This window comes from Scylla paramamosain, chromosome 20 (genome assembly GCF_035594125.1).
Source record: "Scylla paramamosain isolate STU-SP2022 chromosome 20, ASM3559412v1, whole genome shotgun sequence".
Taxonomy (NCBI): domain Eukaryota; kingdom Metazoa; phylum Arthropoda; class Malacostraca; order Decapoda; family Portunidae; genus Scylla; species Scylla paramamosain.
The window spans coordinates 18,576,851-18,598,994 of NC_087170.1; the positions used below are offsets into that span (position 1 = coordinate 18,576,851).

The window sequence follows — 22,144 nt, forward strand, 5'->3', positions numbered from 1 at the left end:
CTCTCTCTCTCTCTCTCTCTCTCTCTCCCGTAGGTGAAATTCACTATATGATGCAGTAAATGTCTGTTGTTTGTTTGTTTGTTTGTTTCCGTCACCACTACTACTACCACCACCACTATCGTAATCCCCATCATTATTGCTACCACCATCACACACACACACCAACCACTACCAAATCATACTGCCTTCAACACCACCACTACCACCACCACCACCACCACCACCACCACCACCACGCAACAAACATCAATATATATATGGACTTTCACCCTTTTTGCATTTTAACACAAATCATTACTGGATCGAGAGAACTGATCCGTTAACAAGGTCTCCTCCAACTCTTCTATTTCCTCCTCCTCTTCGTCCTCTTCCTCTTCCTCCTCTTCCAAAAACCAGGTAGGAGAGTCTCAAGAGTTGACAGGTGAAGCAAAGTCAATATATTAAGATACGGAATAAGAAATAAGGATGGAAGGAAACGGAAAGAAACAAGGAAACGAAGAGAGGAGACAGGAGAAAGGAGGAGGAGGAGGAGGAGAAGCAAGAGGAGGATGAGGAGGAGGGTGAGAGGGAGGGGGAAGATTATTGGCAAAATGGAAGGAAATCGAACCAATGAATAATAATGAGGGAGGAATCACAGGAAGATAAAGGAAGGGAGAAAGTGATGAAGCAGAATTGTATAAGAATTTCTGAGAATTGACCCGGGAGGCGAAAGAGGGGAAAGGTTCATCCATTAGAAGAAAAGGATAAAGGGAAATTAACAGCTTAAAAGAAGTTCAGAAAGTAGAAGGGAATAATGGAGAAACTCTGAGGAGCAAATAAAAAAAAATAAGTAAGAACCAGAAAAGAAAGAGAAGCAAAGAAAACGAAAGAATAAACCACAGGAATAAGAAAAAAAGAAAAAAAAACTTATGGTGGAAATCAACAAACGGAAAAGTAAATAAAAATAAAAGCAGGAAATGGAAGAGCTACGAAAAAGAAAGAAAAAAAAACAATGAAAGGAAAAAACGAAGCCACAAATGAAAAAAAAGGAAAAAAAAAAACTGAGAACTGAGAATAAGGAGGAAAGAAGAAAAGGGAAGAAAAATGAACGTAAAAGATAACGACGATAAGAAGAAAACGAGGAGAAAGAGAGGAAGTTTTAGGAAGTGGATGAGGAGAGAGCGAGGGAGAAAGGAAGAGAAAGGGTGGAGAGAAGTTAATAAGAAGAGGAAACGATGCGAGAGCTGAATACGAAAGTAAGATAAGAATGAAAAAGGGAAAGAAAGAATAAAAAGAGAAAGGGGACAGAAAACGAACAAGACTGGAGAGATAAAGAAGGTGAAGGGAAGAAGGAAAAGAGATTTTAAATGAGATAGGATGGAAAACGAAAAGAGATAGAGAAGAAGAAAAGAAGATAGGAAGAAAATGAAAGAAAGTGTGTGAGGAAAGATGAAGGAAAAAGAGGAGTGGGCAAAGAGAGGGAGACGTAGAAGATAAGAGAAGAGGAGAGGAGAAATGGGACAGGGCAGATAAAGAAAGAAAAAGAAAGCTGGAAAAGGAGATAGGAAGGAGAGTAGTAAAAGGAAGTAAAGAATACTTGAGGAATGAAGGAAAATAGAGGAGTGAGCAGACAAGACAAGACCTCGTAACCCACACATCTCCCCAACAACTTGGATAATGGAGGATAACTGGTGGGCTATTAATTTCGATATATAGACTGTGCGTGTTGTGTGAGGACTGAAATTACCAGGTAGTGGGAAGGTGGTGGTGGTGGTGGGTAGTGATGATGGTGGTGGTGGTGGTGGTGGTGGTGGTAGTAGTGGAAGGGAACGCGGGAAATACGTTGGTGAAAAGTGAAGGAAAATATCAACATTGAAAGCTGTTGTTGTTGTTGTTGTTGTTGTTGTTGTTGTTGTATCATCGCCATTTTCACTTCTACTATTACTACTACTACTACTACTACTACTATTGCTGCTGCAATACTACTACTACTACCTCCTATTACCACCACTTCTACTATTACAATACTACCACCACCACCACTGCCACCACTACCAACAACAACAACAACAACAACCCATCTAATAAAAGTGCTAAGAAAAAAATATAATCTAATGGCTAAGAGGATTTTCCGTAGAACAAAAGACTCGCGTCCCTCTTTACGTGGCGTCTGAAGATAAGGAGGAGCTGCCACGCTTAGCAATAATTATTTTATTTTTTTTTTACTTTTGTCTCTGGGCGAGGAAAGTAGACGTCGAGGGAGGGATTAGAGGCGTGAAGGGGGAGGAGTGTCTTTCAGGAAGGCTTAAGAATAGAACCAGGAGAAGGAGTAGGAGGAGGAGGAAGAGGAGAAAGGAAATAGCAAGGAAATAGCAGTTTACATAAGTCAGCAAGATGTGTATGAGTGTTATGCAAGATATGTAATCAGACAGAGGATGTGATATGAAAAGATACTTAAGGGTGAGTAATTGCTAAGAAAAATAAAAAGCGAGAGAGGGGATTAAAGTGATAAGAGAAGCGATAATGTTCCAGTTTTGTAACTTGTCAGAGTGAATGTCAAGACCAGGCGGGGGGGAGGATAGAGAGGCGGCGACAGAGACAGTGACGAGAGATCCTTGACATCATTCCGTCCCTTAACGAGATGGATGGCGGAGATGAGGGAGAAATGGAGATAAAGGGAGGCAGGAGAGGGAGGAAGGGAAAGGACGGGAAAGTGAAAGGGGATAAAGGGAGGAAGGGAAGGGAAGGGAAGGTAGATGTCGCTTAGTGAATGAAGACGTTTGTTTGTGATCGCGTGTCTGACGGGAAAGAAGACAAACCATTGATGGTTGACTGACTGGGAGAGAGAGAGAGAGAGAGAGAGAGAGAGAGAGAGAGAGAGAGAGAGAGAGAGAGAGAGAGAGAGAGAGAGAGAAAGGGACACGGGTTGTGGTACATTTGCAGATGAGATTAAATAATCTAGTGGGTAACGATTCTCTCTCTCTCTCTCTCTCTCTCTCTCTCTCTCTCTCTCTCTCTCTCTCTCTCTCTCTCTCTCTCTCTCTCTCTCTCTCTCTGTCCTCAGTGAACAAGAAGGCACTGGCTGATGACTTCTAAGCATCGTCTCTGTGTCTCCCTCTCTTCCCCGTCCCTTCTGTTGAATCGCGGTCGGCTGCCTCTTGGTTTTGGCACTGATCCATTAATGTCTACGAGTGTGCGAAGTTAACAGAGTACTGAAAGGGACCAGACTTTATATCAAACCAACAGCAGTTAACGAGAAATTATTATTGTACTGCCAGGGATTGTAAGAGAGAGAGAGAGAGAGAGAGAGAGAGGAGAGAGAGAGAGAGAGAGAGAGAGAGAGGAGAGAGAGAGAGAGAGAGAGAGAGAGAGAGAGAGAGAGATTGTCAGGATTTGTTTGTGTTCAAATCACTGTACTGACAGATTGATTGGCTCTCCTGTCGAGTGGCAATCATTTTTTTTATTTTTGTTGAAATTAAACCTTTTCTAACTTACTGACTGCCTGACTTTATGACTGGCTGTTTTTTGAGGCTAATTGAAACAACACTGAATGACTCAGTTACTTGAATCAACTGACTGGATAAACAGACCGGGAATGGAAGTGTTGGACTGACCCCACTGACTAGACTGATTGATTGAATGAACACTTCACAAGACAGACCCGTTAACTGACTGACAGACTGACTGGCTGACTGGTTCATGAGTCACTGATAGACTGATAAAGACACTGACTGACTGAAGGACCTAACGACAGCGATTGATTATTATTATTTTTTTTCTTTTGTTGAATGACTGAATTGAATTGTTTTCGTCACAAGACAGACCTGTTAACTGACTGACAGACTGACTGGCTGACTGGTCCATGAGTCACTGATAGACTGATAAAGACACTGACTGACTGAAGGACCTAACGACAGCGATTGATTATTATTATTTTTTTCTTTTGTTGAATGACTGAATTGAATTGTTTTCGTCTTTACTCACTCACTCACTCACTCACTCACTCCCTGACAGATTTACAGATGTGTGAGCACCAACTTTTATCTTACTGTATTTTTCACTCACATAATAATCCATGATTGAGTGAGTGACTGTAGTAATTAAGCGAACATCTTACCAGCTAAACCACTGGCAACATAGTTCTTTGCGCCCTTTCCTCTTTCCCTCTCCCTACATTACTTTTATCTGTGGCTTACTTAGAGGCTGTTTGGCTTGACTTTTTCCATCTTCCTTGCAACTATCGCGTTTGTTGGCAGACTGGCTGACTGCCTGGTCCTTTCGCCCCTGATTGTCCGTCTGTATGGCTGATTGGCTGGTTTGCTGGCTCTCGGTCTGTTTCCTAGGTGGCTGGCTGGAAATGGCTGCTTGTCTGGCTGGCTGCATTACTGTCGCAGCTTAAACGTCTCATGCAAAACGGGTAGTTAATAATGTGACGTATTTATCTCTACATCATCGATTCCTTTGTTTAATGGAAATACTGCGATCAAGAAGCGTAGGGTATGGTTTTGTAAGTGTTTGGTAGAAATGACGGCTGAGTGTCTGTCCCCACCCCCTCTCTCTCTCTCATTAGCTGCTTTAAGTGCTTGAAGGTCCATGTCGATCCTTGTCTCGTAAGTTGCTGTCATTAGCTTGGTCCTTTTTTGTAATGATGTGACATTGGAGCCGCATTGCGTTGATACAGGTACAGTCGATACAGAATTTGAATCACTTCCCAGTAACAATTTGACCATCGACCGTCATGTGAAGTTTTCTTGGATTTTGATGCATTGTTTATATTTCTTTGTGTCTTATTGCCTCAGAGTGACTGAAGGAAATAAACTTCGACCAGGTATAGAGATAACTACGCAAATACTGGCTGAGTTGTTATGAAGTTTAAAGTTTAGTATAAAAAAGAGATTAAAAAAGCTGGAGGCTGGAGGTACAAAATGACGCCTCCACCCATGTGAGGGAAAAAGAAGGTTTTGGTAATTGATTAATGGACCATAATGAGACCACACACACACACACACACACACACACACACACACACACACACACACACACACACACACACACACACACACACACACACACACACACACACACACACACACCGTAGCATTATTGACAATGGTAATATATATAGTAACAACAATAATGATAATAATAATGATAATAATAATAATAATAATAATAATAATAATAATAATAATAATAATAATAATAATAATAATGAAAAAGAAGATATAAAGAGAGGAAAAAAGCAGAAGAAAGACGTTGAATGAAAAGAAAAAATGAGGAAGAGGAGGAAGGGGTGATATAATTGCTGAAGAGTGAAATTTGCACTTTAAACATTATCAAGCCTAAAATTTAAGGCTCTTGAGCACGAACTCTTGTTGGTGGTGGTGGTGGTGGTGGTGGTGGTAGTGGTGGTGATGATGGCGGTGGCGGTGGCGGTGGCGGTGGTGGTGGTGGTGGTGGTGGTGGGTGTGGTGGTGATGATGGTGGCGATCAATACAAAACTAAATCAAAACTCCAAGGACTTTAGGACCTTCAGTAAACTTCTATTCTACTTTTGACACACTTCTCCCCCTCCTCCTCCTCCTCCTCTTCCTCCTCCTCCTCCTCCTCCTCCTCCTCCTCCTCCTCCTCAACCAAAAAAACGATTCCACGTAGGACAAAATGTGAAGATCGTGTACAGACGAGAGAGAGAGAGAGAGAGAGAGAGAGAGAGAGAGAGAGAGAGAGAGAGAGAGAGAGAGAGAGAGAGAGAGAGAGAGAGAGAGAGAGAGAGAGAAAATGATATGTGAGAATTGCACAATCTGCATCTGTGTCATCACTTGAATAAATGGAAATGAAAGAGAAACGCGAGGCAGATAAGAGAATAAAACAAATCTTAACGAGAGGAAAAGATCAAGACTCCTGCTCATCTTTTCGTTTTCTATTCATCTATAAAACACAGACTTCCCTCCATTCATTTTTCCATATTGCTTCCCTCTGCTCCTTCCTTCCCTCTGTCCCTTCCCTCCCTCCCAGTCACTCTGGTGCTGATGGAGATAAGAGGACAATTTCCTACCGTCCCTTATCGGAATTAACCACACAATCCTTCTTACGAGCGATAAAAAGGGTGATTCACGTTCCATTATTCTGCACGAAGCATTCTGACACGCTCGCCATCAGCTGTCTGGGCAGGAAGGGAGGGAGGGGAGCTTTGTTCTTTGATATGAAAACCTTAAAGTCTAAAATATTATTAAATGATTCTTTTATCCCACGTACCTGTTCATGCTTACTTTTATGTGTGTGAGGGAGGGTGCATGCTAGGGAGGAGAGATGACGAGTAGGGATTATTGTCAATGGATGTTGAAAAATACTGAGAATTAAGTGCTTTGTTTAACTCTTCCCTTTGTTTATCTTTTACAGTGGCTACTTGTTGACAGAAACTGGATTAGTGTTCTTGATGAATGATAAGTTATTTAAAAGACAAGAGAGAGAGAAAAGATGATCTGATGAAATGAAAAGAACACAAAAAAAAAAGAGAAAGAGGAGTGGAAAATCATCACTGCCATTTTCATACTTAGACAAATAAGGAGGAAAATGGAAACAGGCGGGGAAAAAAAAAAAGAGAAACAATAAACTCAGCAAAATGCCACTTTAGAATTGACTGATCGAATGACTGGTACTTAGGCATTAGCAACAGGAATATACAAGGAAGTAAGACGATCATGATGGAGTTTGTGGCAGTAGAAGTGGTGGTGATCGTGATGGTGGTGGTGGTGGTGGTGGTGGTGGTGGTCGCTGTGATGCTCATGTTAACTGTAATAGCTTCTGTCATGTAATTTCAGCGTTACGGGACCGTGTTAGTAATTCGTGTTGAAATTGATGTGAGTGCTTTTTTTTTTTTTTTTTATTGATGGTGCTGTGTTGCTGCTGCTGCTGCTGTTATGTTAGTGACGTGTGTATGTGCTGTCCGGTGCATGTAACTGTCTCTTGCTGTGTGTGTGTGTGTGTGTGTGTGTGTGTGTGTGTGTGTGTGTAAATGATCTGTATTATGACCTGTGCTTTAACATACCCTTTACATTATGATTATATTAAACTACTACTTAATGACAAATGCAATAACATCTGACTTCATCCTTCGTTTACACACACACACCCACCCACTCTCTCTCTCTCTCTCTCTCTCTCTCTCTCTCTCTCTCTCTCTCTCTCTCTCTCTCTCTCCAGCAGCAACTTTTACTCTCCCCTATGCATTTTTTAGCTTCCAGAGTGCACAGGCTACGCTGGTGACGTGTCGCGCGCTTTGTTGTGATCCTACATTGCACGCCCCCTCCCTTGGCACAGTACGTACAGAGAGGGGTAAAAAAAAAAAAAGAAATGAGAATTGATATCCTTTTGAAGTGAACGAGGGATTTCAAAGCATTACAGGAAAGGGAAAAAGGGGAGGAGGAGGAGGAGGAGGAGAGGGACAAATTGAATGTACGTTTTCCATTTACGATTTTATCTCTAACTCATATAATTGTGTTCGTTTAGCCTCGTTTGTTTATATTTACCATCAGTAAGTGCCTCTCTCTCTCTCTCTCTCTCTCTCTCTCTCTCTCTCTCTCTCTTTGGGCTTGATTGATAAGACCTCCGTTTGAAAGTATTAATTGCATTGTTAAACTGAGCTGAGCGTCACAAATTATTGAATCAACACAGAAAATGGATCCAGTTTTTCCCGTTTTCTATCTATATATTTATTTATCTGTCTGTCTATCTATCTATCTATCTACTTAGAGATAAATAGATAGATAGATGGATAGATAGATAGATAGATAGATAGAGAGAGAGAGAGAGAGAGAGAGAGAGAGAGAGAGAGAGAGAGAGAGAGAGAGAGAGAGAGAGAGAGAGTACTAATTCAAAACTTGCCAAAATCTTGATCCATTAATTATTCTGTCCATTTCTCATTCTCTCTCTCTCTCTCTCTCTCTCTCTCTCTCTCTCTCTATCTCTATCTCTATCTCTATCTCTCTCTCTCTCTCTCTCTCTCTCTCTCTCTCTCTCTCTCTCTCTCTCTCTCTCTCTCTCTCTCTCTCTCTCTCTCTCTCTCTCTCTCTCTCTCTACCAAGGGTTATAGTGTAGAAGGAGATTAATTCTGTAACGTTCTACCTTTTAAAATCTTAAAGGAAAAAAAAAGCAGAATATAAGAGTTACTGGTGCTTATCAAATTGTATTTATTGGAAAAAAAATACGTTTTTTTTTCTATCTTCTTCCTGCGTATTCGAAAAGAGTCTTCCTAGTGTGAGATCTGAGAGAGAGAGAGAGAGAGAGAGAGAGAGAGAGAGAGAGAGAGAGAGAGAGAGAGAGAGAGAGAGAGAGAAAGACGACCAGGAAAAAAGGAAAAAAAGAAACGAAGGAAAGGAGTGTGAGAGAGGGAAGGTATTGAAAATGTTACAATCATATTCTTATTCTTTACAATGATTTTCAAAGTATAAATGGGATTATTGTTACGTGAGAGAGAGAGAGAGAGAGAGAGAGAGAGAGAGAGAGAGAGAGAGAGAGAAAGAGAGAAAGAGAGAAAGAGAAAGAGAGTGTCCAGATATCTTTCCTCTTATTTTCCCCTCTATGTTATATTTTTTTTCGCCCCTCAGCGTCTCCCTTGCTCCCGTATCCTGTTTTCTTGGCGTCGTTCTATGCTTCACTTTAATCGGGAGGAACGAATCGGATTTGTTAACGTTCCGGAGAGGATATCGAATAAAGATTTTTTTCCCTCCAACACCACTCGAAGCCTTCCACCGGAGCCTTGTAGAGTGACAGGGAAAAAAGAGCAGAAAAAAGCCCCCTTTCTCGATAAATATAAAGTAGAAGAGTATCAAGTTATAAGGTTTGGTAAGTTTTCCAGGCTGTTTGATGCGTCAGTGGAAGAATTTATCCATACAATAGAGATAGTGGTACATGAATATAAGGAAGTAGACACGACATAAGGCTTACAGACAGGCGGATGGGCATGCAAAGAGGCAGACTAGCATGGAGAAAGGCAGACAAAGCATAACCTCACTATTATTTCTCTCTCTCTCTCTCTCTCTCTCTCTCTCTCTCTCTCTCTCTCTCTCTCTCTCTCTCTCTCTCTCTCTCTCTCTCTCTCTCTCTCTCTCTCTCTCTCTCTCTCTCTCTCTCTCTCTCTCTCTCTCTCTCTCTTTTTCTCTCACTCTCTATATATATATATTTATTAGCTTCGTAAATTATGATCAATTCAGTGGTACAAATTTGACAATGGATGAGCAGTTTTGCAAAGTAATTTACTGCTATTGCTGTGCTCGCTGGAGTAGTTTTATTGTGTTATAGATATCCTTACCTTCCATTGCCACAAACATCACATTTCACCTCTTTTTCCTCCATTACTCCGCCTTCTTTCCCCACATATTCGTTTTACCAGATTTTTTTATTGATATGTTTCTTTTTTCCCCTTTCATCCTTTTTTTTTCTTCGTTATTCTTTGTTCTCGGTCTCTAACCTCTCCGTCCCGCTTCTTCCCTCCTTGATCACGCGTGGCCCCTGGAGGCAAATACGTTTACAAGATTAGACCGCTGGACTCACGCTCAATCAGCTGTGACCGCGCGGCCAGAAGACACAAGGAAACAAATACTACTCCTTGTTCTTTTCTATTTCTTTGTCGTTTTCACCTTTCTCGTCTATCAATTGCTCTACTTTTCTTTTTCTTTTTTTTTGTTGTTTTTTTGTTCCACTAATATTACTTGACAGAAAAATATATAGGTATACGTATTATTAAAGAACGCATTTTGTCCTCAGATCTTGGAATGGTGAGGTGGAACAGACAGTGAGATAAAGCAGCGCCACCGCCCCTCTCGCGCCGATGTGACTGACCCTCTGTAAGTACTCGAGTCTTTCATGAAATCGTGTTAAATGGAAGGGTGATACTGTGCTGGTAAGTGGCACAATAACTCAGAATGCCCCTTGTGTCCTTGAGTACCGGGGAGGGACTGCACTGAGAGCATGTGTATATTTTGAGTTGAGTTTTCCAAGGCTAGTGGGAGGCCAGACATTTAAACTTCTTTCTGACCTTTGTAATCATCGTGGTGTGAGTGTCAAGATGTTGTGTAAGGTAACGGCCAGAAGTCAGTCACTTAGTCGCATGTATTTCCAATGTACGTAGGATTTTTCTTTTTATCTTAACTCCTTCGATCTTCTGACAGGCATAGCAAATTGTGATAACTCATTATTAGCATGTTAATGGGGAAATGCTAGACATAGGATAATAAGTGCGCCAGAATACTCAACCGTTTTCTGTGACAATGGAGAGCTACTATTCACGGCCCAGAAAGGAAGATTAAACTCGCAGTGTCTTAGAACTCAAGACTTATACAAGTTTTTTTTTACAATACACTAGCGGTAACTTGAATCTTTCTTGTTAGAGTACAAAAGTGTTCCAGGGTGGGTGGCGTCTTCCTCCTTCCTTCCCTTCCCAGCCTCCTACCCGGCAAGGCAAGGTGTTTGTAGCCTGAGCACGTTCACGCCGCCGCCAGAGTCCAGTTCTTTGTTGTTGGTGGGTTAAAGTGTGACTCGCTTACACACTCCTTCCCAGCTTCCCGCAGCGTGCGAGGTGCGTGTTACGGGGTCGCCATGTGTGGTTCTCGTCTCCAGATGCTGCCTCTCGGACGCTATTGTGTCTCTGTGACGGAGCAGCCAAAAAGCGTCTGGTTATGTCTTACTCGCCCATTCTTACCATTCATTTATTCAGCTGCTATCGGCAACTTTGCACATCAGAAAGAATCGAAAGTTGTAATGCTAACGTGATCTGAATTAATGGTTTGGTGGAGTTGTTGTGATATGCTACGTTTTCTTTTCTACTGCGCCGAGCTGTTCTTTGAAGTGCTGAGGAGATACCTTTGTGAATAAGTACTATTCGTATCACTCTTTCTCTACTGGTACTACAACAACAACAACAACAACAACTACTACAACTACTACTATTACTACCACTACCACTACCACTGCTACACGCCAGGCTCTGCGATATGAAAGTTGATATATTGTTGAGTTTTTAATCTAATAATTTTATACCTTTTTTTCAGGATTTTTTCTCAACATCTCAGTAATGACGGATCCTGGATATCAACTGAAGCAAGGCAGCGCTCATCAACTTCAGGACCTGAGTCTCCCTCGCGTGGCAAAGAGTCATAATCCTGTTGGTCGCCAGTGCCGTGCTCGCCTCAATAACCATTCCGTGTGTCAGGGAGGCATCTGTCATTGGTTAGTGAGCCATCTCAAAATTGTCTTTGTAACAGAAGAAATGTTCGCGTCTCGTCTCCTCTCCCCCCCCCCCACACACACACACACACACACACGTGCACGATCTTATCTATCACGGTGTAAATTCTCTTAACATATCATATTCCACGTTTTCTTTTCTATCCTCATGCTAATTTTACAAAAGAAAACACACACACAGCCGTCACAGTCAGTACTCTCACTATTGAAACCTGTGAGTGTGGTTTTCAAAGAGGCATGACAAGAGTACTGATAAACTTTACTGACCAAATTCAGGGGTAATTTTAAAACACTGATGATGACTCTGAGTTGGCCTGCTCATGCTTAAAGCGACATAGCAGAGTCTAGTGATCATGAGGTCAGGCAGAATGAGCATCTTGCATCACACTAAAGAGAGGAAACTGCCGCGCCAAAAGAGTTATCTGGCATAGGCTGGTCGTCACGAATTTAGAAACGCTATTGTTTGTAAAAGTCTGCGGTTAACTGTTGCCATGTTTCACTTTGTCGCGCTCCCTCTCTCTCTCTCTCTCTCTCTCTCTCTCTCTCTCTCTCTCTCTCTCTCTCTCTCTCTCTCTCTCTCTCTCTCTCTCTCTCTCTCTCTCTCTGTGTGTGTGTGTGTGTGTGTGTGTGTGTGTGTGTGATTCAGGCAGGGTGGGCCGCGCGGCAAGGATTGGGTCGACAGAGCGTGAGGTAAAAGTGGCGGTGTTCTGGATTACAAAGAGCGACGAACAGGAATAGAAATACTTTTATGACCAAAGAGAAAAGAGGAAGAGAAATTGGCTGACCGGATGACAACTCGAAGCAGGGAGAAGAGAGAGGGTGAGAGTGAAGGAGCAATATTTGCAGCAATAAATAGACAGTGAGGAAGGGATAGGATAGATAGAGAATAAGAAACAGGGGAAGAGCTTCAGAAAACAAAATAAATACGGTATTGTCAAGGCGCAAGAAGACGAACAATTGCAGGAAAAGGAAGTCATAAAACAAAGGCGTCCACACACACACACACACACACACACACACACACACACACACACACACACACACACACACACACGAATCCATAGCAGATGAGTACTACGGAGTTCTTGAGACGAGAGAGAGAGAGAGAGAGAGAGAGAGAGAGAGAGAGAGAGAGAGAGAGAGAGACTTTTATTGTCATGTCCAAGAAAAACAAAAATATATTCAGTTTCTTTGTGTGTGTGTGTGTGTGTGTGTGTGTGTGTGTGTGTGTGTGTGTGTGTGTGTGTGTGTTTTAATATATCTCTTCTTGAATGATTACTTGAAATATGTGAAGAACTTTATTGACATTTTCTTTTACCTGATAGTTTCCAGTCTTCAATCCCTCAATTAAAGAAAAAAATGTATGAAATAAATGGAAAACACAAGAAGAAAGATGATATACAAGTGAATTATCTATTACGTCTTTCTTCGCCATTTCTTTTATCTCTATCAACCGTCTTATCTCAGTCGATTATTTTTACGAGAGCCTGTCAAGAACTTCAGGTAAATCCTCACCTTCCTCCTCCAACAAAGAATTCCTGCTTAAAAAACTCTTCATGTTCGCCGATAATATTTCTATTCTCTGATATCAAAAATCTGCGTCAATCGTTCTTATTTACTAAACCAAGAGTCTTTTTATTCTTAACATCCTTTTCATCTTCTCCAAGAGATCTTAGGTATGTTCTTCCCAAGCAAGAGTTTCTTTCCTCTATTGACTGTTCCTTTGTATCTAAAGTTCCTGGAATGGTGAAGATACTTAAATGAACACTCCTGCCTCCCCAAGAGTCCTTATGCCATTAATAGCATCCCTCCATCTTCACCAAGGGTCCTCATGTCTCCATTTCCATCAATTTCTTTCTCTAGATGAAGCCTCTTTCCATCCAGCAAGTGTTCGTGGAAGGTTAAAGCTACTTGAGTGAATCGATAGTATTAACTTGACGAAAACTCCTGGAAATAGCTACGATATTTAATTGACTGCAGATTGTGGGGCAGAAGAGAGAGGCATTGGAAAAGGGCGTGGAAGGAACTGGGCAGAGAAATGGAGAAGGGAGAAGGGATAAAGCAGGAAGGAGAGTGAAGGGAGAGGCCTGTGGTAGAACAGTGGCTGGGTAGGAAATAGATGTGTGAGAGGGGAGAGTGGATAAGAGAGGTTAAGAGAGAGAGATTAGGAAAAAAGGAGGAGGGGAGACTAGCAGCCATATGGACATGTTTCACTTGCCACATTGATAAAATGGTGAGTGAATTTGTGTTTGTGAATATCTCCTCATGCCTATCTCATTCCTGCCCTAAGTGTCTCTCTCTCTCTCTCTCTCTCTCTCTCTCTCTCTCTCTCTCTCTCTCTCTCTCTCTCTCTCTCTCTCTCTCTCTCTCTCTCTCTCTCTCTCTCTCTCTCTCTCTCTCTCAGATATATTGGCTCCTACCTGGTTCTTCTGACTCATTACTTATTGATCACTGTTTCCCAGTTCTCCGGTCATTCCTGGTTCTCGTGACGCATTCCTGACCTGTATGACTCAGTTCTGTCTCTTGCAACTCACTCCTGGTTCTAGTGTTTCCTTCGTGGGTCTTTTAACTCCTTCCTCTTTCTGACTCATTGTTCCAAACTCCTGTCCTGATTTAATTGACTCATTTCCCCCACTTGTTGCGTGCCTTTCACTCGTTATCGTAATTCACTCCTGTTTTCCGTGAGTCGCTAAGGAATCTGTCCTCCAAAAATGAGTCACTGTTTGCACTTCCTCGTACTTGCACTGCCGGCTGACTTAATTTCCTCATTGGGTTTCCTTTGTTTCCTTTGTACTACTTCAATTGCTGACATTGTTTTCTTACTCATTTTCTTTTTACCTGAGAGAGATTTTTGTTGTTGAATCATATATATTTTTTTCTTCCTTTTCGCTAAGGTGGCCGCTATCATCAGAAGTTTTCGTCTTTTGTTTATTCTGTTACGTTTTTTTTTTTTTTTTGCCTTTTTCCGTCTGGCAGCCTGACACACATGAGAAAGCAAAAAGACAGGAATATAGTAAGGAGGAGGAGGAGGAGGAGGAGAAGGAGGAGAAGGTGGTGGAAATTGAGAAAGAGGAAGAGGAGGAAAGGAGATGGAAGAGGAGGGATAGGAGAGGAAGGAGAGGTAGCAGATGGAGGGGAGGGAGCAGATGGAGGAGGGGGGAAGGACAGAAGCACTGAAGTGGTAGAGGTATGTGTGTATCATCCACTTGGTTATTTACTGATAAACCTGCAAGGGGAATGAAGGCAGGTAGATTTACTCACCGTATTATTGAAAGCTGCGCCTCTGAAGGGGAAGGTTAGGTTAGGGGAAGGGGAAGAGGTTTATGAAAAGAGGAGAGGAGGCAAGGAAGCAAGGATCATCCAGCAATAACATGTAGTGGAGGAGGGAAGAGAGGCAGACTTAATCATGTATAAAGTCGACTAGATATGAGTTTCCTTGCCAGCCTGTCCACGTGGGTAGCAACCATGCAGCCATACAACACCTGAATCCTTTCATTGGAATGGTCGTTCTTTGCCAGCATTAGGAACACTGTAAATATTTGATAAGGATACAGTGTAAATATTTGATAAGGACACGGAAAAAGGAGAGTATAGAAGATTAATTTGGTTTTCTAGGCAACTAAACTATTTAACCCTTTCACCACTACAGCTCGTTTTTGCTAAATTTTTGAGAGCTTATACTCGCAGCAAAAGGTTTTTATCGAATATCTAGTAAAGTACTTGTAGCTCAATTTTTGATGAGTAAAATTGCTCCGAGTTGTTGAAAATAAAATTACATGCGCCATCAGCAGTCAAAGGGTTAAGGGATATTAATATTAATACAAGCATAAGAGTTTAAATTTCTAAAAGATCGTAGAAGTAATTGTGGGAAAGATTGTCTCGCAGTGGCGCCTCTATGGACCCTCGTGTAGCTTTACCAGCAGAGGGGCAGAGGGAGGTCCACTGCTAACACCTGATTTAACATTAGGAACGTGAGGGGAAGGATCGAACGACTCTAGAAGATTTTCCCCGGTGAGCTTTGAGCTAAGGCTGCACGACACGCTCCACACGCAGCGGCCAGAACAAGAACACGACTCCCACACGTCGGCCAAGGGAAGTCGACTAATCAAAAACTCTTCGAGGGGAAAATGTGGTGTTTTTTTTTTTTATAGATTTTTTTTTACATCAGTGGCAAATCCTTGTATGGATGAGGCCGCTTTGTACTGCCACAGAGAGAGAGAGAGAGAGAGAGAGAGAGAGAGAGAGAGAGAGAGAGAGAGAGAGAGAGAGAGAGAGAGAGAGAGAGAGAGAGAGAGACGTTCTTAATCCCAAATGTTCCAGATTTAGCCAAAGCCTGTGATGGAGGGCGGCAGTAGCAGGTGAGAAGAGCGATAAAACACTCCTTGTCTGCCGTCCCCTCCGACCCGCTCAGTGAGAAGGGCGAGGGCGGCTCACAACCAGCCAGCCTTCCCCGGGGCGCGAGGGGACACTGCCACCGCCTTGCCTTCCTCATTGCACCTCGTCGTATACAGACAGATATGGCCCGTATTCTTACACGCTTCAAATTTTCACGAGGGGTATTCTCAAGATAGGTTATTGGGCGGGTTCTTCCGGGTGTTTTTTTTTTTTTATTGTTTTTTTTTTTTTATATTTGTTAAACCATCGTTAAAATCAGTAGATCATTTTTAAGCGCCTCTCATAGTCACTGCTCTCAAAAGCCACAGAGATGATTCGTTTTTTTATTTTTTTTCGAATGTTTTTTTTTCTTTATTGATGATACAAAATCTGTGTTAAACCACCGTTAGAATCGTGCAAACACCTCTGAAAACCACGAGAACTTCCATTCGATTCTGCTGGAAGTTTTCAAAAGAAGATGCTAATCCGCAACAAAATGCTAAACCTAACCTAACATAACCACAATAACTTCCATTCGAGCCTGTTAAATGTTGTCAGTAGAAGACGTATAGGAATGTTGTACGTGAGACTTAATGGCCCGTCACGAGGAGGCCGCGGTAGTGCAGAAGGAAGCTGGACGAGGGGACACTAGATTTGCCTCTTCCTGCAGCTTCTTGAGAGTAAAAATGGTGCGGCCGAGTCTTGTCCAGCGGCGACGTGGTCTTTTCAATCCAGTGACGGCCTTTCCGTACTCAAATGCATCTTTTATACGCAGATAAGAGTAAGTGAAAGGCGCTCGTCCCTTCAAGATGTTTAATGGAGAATAACTGGTCTTTTTTTGTGTATGTGTGATGTTTTTGTATGTCTGTCTGTGCATCCGCTTTATCCTTCCATCACCTCCCTTCTCCTACCTACTCTAATTTTCAATGCGTGTGCCTGTCCTACCTCTATATTCCCCGTCCTTCTTGTCTTTTACTGTCCTCTCCCCTCTTGTCTTGTCTTCTCCCCTCTCGTCTCCTTTTTCTCCCTTTCCCCTTCTCTTTCCCTCTCGTCTTCTCCCCTACCTTCTCCCTCTCGTCTTCTCCCCTACCTTCTCCCTCTCGTCTTCTCCCCTACCTTCTCCCTCTCGTCTTCTCTCCTTCTCTTCCTCTCCCCTCTTATCTTCTATTCTCTTTTACACAGCAATATATCTTCACCCCTCCTTTTCCCTCTCGTTTTCCCCCTTTGTATCCCCTTGTCTTTTCCTCCTTCTACCTTCTCTCCTTGCTTCCTCTTTGGTATTCTCTCCTCCTCTCCCCTCTCGTCTTCTCTTCCCTTACTCCTATCCTCTCCTGCTCTCCTCTAACTACCCCTTTCTTCTATCCCATCACCACATCGCCACACTCTCTTTCCCATCTTCCCCCTTCTTTCCTTCCCCTTCCTACCTTCTTTCTTCTCTTGCCCCTATTCTGACCCTGTTCCCTTCTTTCTTTTACTCCCTTTAGGTACATCTTCACACTCTCTCTCCTTTCTCCTTCACTTTCCATCCTTGCTTCCCCCTCGGGCTGTCGCGGGGAGTCCAGGGGAAGAGAGAGACTACTTACCGTCCGCCATTGACCGTAACTCCCCGGAAACCCGACCCCAATATTGGTAGAGAGAGAGAGAGAGAGAGAGAGAGAGAGAGAGAGAGAGAGAGAGAGAGAGAGAGAGAGAGAGAGAGAGAGAGAGAGAGAGAGAGAGAGAGAGAGAGAGCCGTGGCCTGCCTGAACCATTGAGAGAAAAGAAATGCTTACATCACTCGAGACGCGATTTCGTGACCATAAAACGAACTGAAAAAGAAGAAGAGGAAGAGCAAGAAGGAAAACATAAAGGAACTCAAAGAACAAATATCAACAGACGTATTAATGCTTACTAGGATGTTTGTGGGAACTACGCTATCCAGTATACAGCAAATTAAAACAGATAGCAAAGATGAAGGCTCCTCCCCACCGCCTCTCCCTCCATCCAGTGCTAGAAGAAAAAGAAGTAGGAAGGAGGAGGAGGAGAAGGAGGGGGAGCTGGAGGAGGAGAAGGGAGGGGATGAAGCGAAAAAAAAGTGTGATAAAAGAAACAGTGACCGAGATTTTTTAGAGGAGGAAGAGAGAGTGGGCATCTATGATATAATGGGTGTCTAGAGAGGGATGAGGAAGACAAAAGAGTGTGGCTTTTTTCTTATACAGGTAAGAGGTAAAAATCGGGAAGGCGACTTTAGAGAGGATGAGATTGAGAGGGAAAGGAGGACATGGAAAAATGACAGACGAGGAGCTACGGAGGAAAAAAAAGTGAGATAGATAAAAAAAAAAGTGAGGAGGAGGAGGAGGAGGACTTAGACGAAGAAGACACGTAAAATTGCTAGACAAGATGAAAGAAAAGAAAAGAGGGAGGGGAAGATGATGATGAGATGTGAGAGGGTAAGGAAAGACAAAGAGAGCACATGAAAAATAACGAAGAGGAAAAGTAGGGAGGATACTGAAGGAGGAGGAGAAAGAGGAGGAGGAGGAGAAGTGCTGGTGAATGATGGTGATGATGAGGAAGAGAAGGAAGGAGGAGGAAGAGAGAAAGAAGAGTAAGATGCAGCTAAAATTGCCGAAAAGGGAAGAAGAGAAAAAAAGAAGAAAAAATACAAGAATGTCGTGAAGGATGAAGAGAGAGAGAGAAGAAAGAGTAATTTCAGGAACAATATGAAGCAGAGGAAGAAAAGGAAAAAAAGAGAGGAGGAAGAGGAAGAGGAAGAGGAGGTATGCGAGACCAAGATTGCCTCTCCTTATTTAACGCTGACTGCTCCTCGTCTGTCTCTCTCTCTTTCTCTTTCTCTCATTCATTCTCTTTTTCTTTTCTTTATCCCTTTTATTCTCTCATTCGTATACGTAAGCTTCCTGCAACAACCTCCTTTTTCCTCCTCCTCCTCCTCCTCCTCTTTTTTTCCTCTTCCTCCTCCTCCTCTTCATTTCCATCTTTTATTTCAATTCCTTCAACTGTATTCTTCTTTCCTCTCTTTTTTTCCACCCTCTGCCTTGCACTTTCTTATTCCCTCTCTCCGTTTTCCCTTCTACTTTTCGCCGTCTGTTCCTTTCCATATTTTTCTTGTTTCTTTCTTTCTCTTCTTTGGTTCACCTTTGTTATTGCTTTTCCTCGTATTTTCTTCTTTCTTTCTTTTTCCCCCATCTTCATTTCTACCGCAGAAGCTCTCTGATTTTCTCTCTCTCTCTCTCTCTCTCTCTCTCTCTCTCTCTCTCTCTCTCTCTCTCTCTCTCTCTCTCTCTCTCTCTCTCTCTCTCTCTCTCTCTCTCTCTCTCTCTCTCTCTCTCTCTCTCTCATATATCCATCCATACATACATACAAACATACATACATACACACATACACACATACACATACATACATACATACATAAATACACAAAGTACATACATATACACGACCTTTTGCGTCAAGCACCCATCCATCGACACACACACACACACACACACACACACACACACACACACACACACACACACACACACACACACACACACACACACACACACACACACACAAAGAGCTACTCGTTGTAATTTCTCGCTAAGAATCTGACACTCTCTTAAGACTCGTGACAGTATTCCAGCAGCTTAATAATTTCTCTCTCTCTCTCTCTCTCTCTCTCTCTCTCTCTCTCTCTCTCTCTCTCTCTCTCTCTCTCTCTCTCTCTCTCTCTCTCTCTCTCTCTCTCTGGTTCACTCGCTTTTAATTCAAGAAAGGGAGTTGAAGGAGTAGAAGGAGGAGAAGAGGACGAGGAGGAGGAGAAGGAGGAGGAGGAGGAGGAGGAGGAGGAGGAGGAGGAGGAGGAGGAGGAGGAGGAGGAGTATCGAGACTAAACTATAAATTATTTTCTTTGAAGCCTCTTTGTTGTAGAAAAGAGGAGGACGAGGAGGAGGAGGAGGAGGTGGAGTAGGAGGACAAAAACAAAGATGACGTGTAGTAGTAGTAGTAGTAGTAGTAGTAGTAGTAGTAGAGCAAGCCCAAAAAGAAAAAAAGAAAGAACAAGAACAAGGAGAGTCAGGAAGAAGTGGATGAAGGAAAAGGAAAAGAAAAGGAGGAGGAAGATCGAAAGAGATGAAGCCAAGTAACAAAGTAAGAAGAGAATGAGGAGGAAATTAAAGGAAATTGCACGAGAAGGAGCTGGGAGACGGAGGAAGGGGAAGAAGAAAAGAAGAAGAAGAAAAAGGAAAAAGAAGAGTAAATTTGCGATAACAATGGAATGAAGAGGAATGAAGAAAAATGAATTAAGTAATGAAAAATTGAGAAGATAAAGAGGAGAATGGAGAGTTAAGACGTACTAGAGAATGAAAGGAAAGGGAAAGAGGAGAAGAAGGAAGAGCAAGAGGAGAAAGGAAGGAGGAAAAAGAAGCAATGGAGGATGAACTAAGATGAAGCATAACATGTAAAAGGAGAAGAAACTGGAAATAATAAGAAAAAGAGAAGGTGAGGAAGGCTGAAAGCAGAGACGGAAGGAGTAAAGTGGTAAGAGGAGGAGGAGGAGGAGGAGGAGGAGGAGGAGAAGAAGAAGAAGAAGAAGAAGAAGAAGAAGAAGAAGAAGAAGAAGAAGAAGAAGAAGAAGAAGAAGAAGAAGAAGAAGAAGAAGAAGAAGAAGAAGAAGAAGAAGAAGAAGAAGAAGAAGAAGAAGAAGAGGTCGGCTAGAGTCCAAGTCATTTCCTAATAACATCTTGAGAGTCGTGGGTATGATGTGGGCGTAATGCCATGAATGTGACAGTTTAGGGCAAGGTATGGGCGTGTAGGGAAGGGTGTGGGTGTGTAGGGAAGGATATGGGCGTGAAGAAAAGGACGAGAAAGACATAGGCGTGAATGGACGGGTATGAGCGTGAAAAGGACAGCATGGGCGTGAAGGGAAAGAGACGGGAGTGGAGGGAGGGACATGGGGTGACGGAAATCCCAGAGGCTCTCGTACTTGCGCCCTGGAGGAGAAACAAGAGGAGGGTAAGGAAAGGGAAGAGGAGGGAAAGTGAGGGAATGAAAGCTCTTGACAATAGTGTCGATGGCCCTTGCCGCCTACGCCTTGCACTCCCACGAACACCTCTTTTTCCAGCGCCTCCTGTTCCCTGCAGCAAGAGCACGAGGCGCGAATTGTCATGTGCAACGCCGCCGGTTGTCACGCTACGCCACGTCGCCAGTGGACTTATGTAATGTGCTGAGAGTAATGTACCTGTTATATTCTCCTCCTCCTCCTCCTCCTCTTCCTCCTCCTCCTCCTCCTCCTCCCCCTCCTCTTCCTCCTCCTCTTGTTTATTTATTTCATTTACTTCGTGTGTTGATCTTTGTGTATTTTATTTATTTTATTTATTTGTGTACCTGCCACGTATCGCTTTTGTGTGTGTGTGTGTGTGTGTGTGTGTGTGTGTGTGTGTGTGTGTGTGTGTGTGTCTTGCATATTCTCTCTCTCTCTCTCTCTCTCTCTCTCTCTCTCTCTCTCTCTCTCTCTCTCTCTCTCTCTCTCTCTCTCTCTCTCTCTCTCTCTCTCTCTCTCTCTCTCTCCGCACAACCTTAACAAACATAATACCACGTTACTTTTTCCCTTTCTCCCTTGCCATTCTCTGCCACTTAGCTCCCCTCCGACCTGTCCTTTCATGGCTCTCTCTCTCTCTCTCTCTCTCTCTCTCTCTCTCTCTCTCTCTCTCTCTCTCTCTCTCTCTCTCTCTCTCTCTCTCTCTCTCTCTCTCTCTCTCTCTCTCTCTCTCTCTCTCTCTGGTCCATCACGCGGCCACACATTCACTTCCGCAAGGAAAAGAAAGTTGATCTGACTTTGAGACCGACACCGTAGGTCCTTATGGGGGAGAGAGAGAGAGAGAGAGAGAGAGAGAGAGAGAGAGAGAGAGAGAGAGAGAGAGAGAGAGAGATTAACAGAGAAGAATGATATAAACACTTTTCTTTGCATTTTCACCACAGATAGTGAATGAAGAATAATACAAATCAAGAAGCAAAAATAAACTAACAAAGAGACCGAGAGAAAAGAAGACGAGTGGGAAAAGGAGGAGAGAAGACGAGGAGGAGTTAGAGAGAGAGGAGGAGGAGGAGGAGGAAGAGAAGGAAGAATAGGGGAAGACTCAGTAAAAGTCAACATTCTTTCCTGTAACCATACATAGCAGGGCACGTGAAAATACACCAACGACCGCCGGGGATCAGTGGGTTTAGAGAGGCTGAACTGAGTGTGCATTTGTTGCGTAGAATGGGGTCACGGCGGGGGTCAGAGAAGGTCACTGTGTTGAGGCCATTTAGCTCTCACTGCACATTATTTGACCTATTTGTTGATGCTGCCTTGGGTTGGTCTTAGTGGTTCTGTAAAAGATTCTTGTGTGTTTTTCTTTCTGTGAGTTTCTGTAAGATTTTAAATGTCCTGGTTTCTCCTCTGGGTTGTTTTCGTTATAAGTTTATTTATTTATTTATTTTTTTTTTTAGCTCTACTGATTGATAAAGGTAGAGAAGCCACTTACAGTAAAATGAAAGTGATGTAAACGCTTTAAGTCTTTGTAGT

At 42.8% G+C, this 22,144-nt stretch overlaps 1 protein-coding gene across 6 annotated transcripts in view; it reads left to right on the forward strand.

The window, feature by feature from the left end:
• The window catches only part of LOC135110554 (uncharacterized), a 243,583-nt gene that overhangs the window by 92,747 nt on the left and 128,692 nt on the right, over positions 1–22,144 (forward strand). For 5 of the 6 annotated variants that reach the window (XR_010273310.1, XR_010273309.1, XM_064022976.1 and 2 more), the window contains exons 4-5: positions 9,745–9,824; positions 11,028–11,205. Coding sequence is in view for 3 of the 6 variants with exons in the window: in XM_064022976.1 (XP_063879046.1) it covers positions 11,051–11,205 (155 nt within the window). In the remaining 3 variants the exon portion in view is untranslated. Of the gene's footprint in view, positions 1–9,744; positions 9,825–11,027; positions 11,206–21,558 lie in introns of all 6 variants that reach the window. The other variant, XR_010273311.1, reaches the window with a different exon arrangement.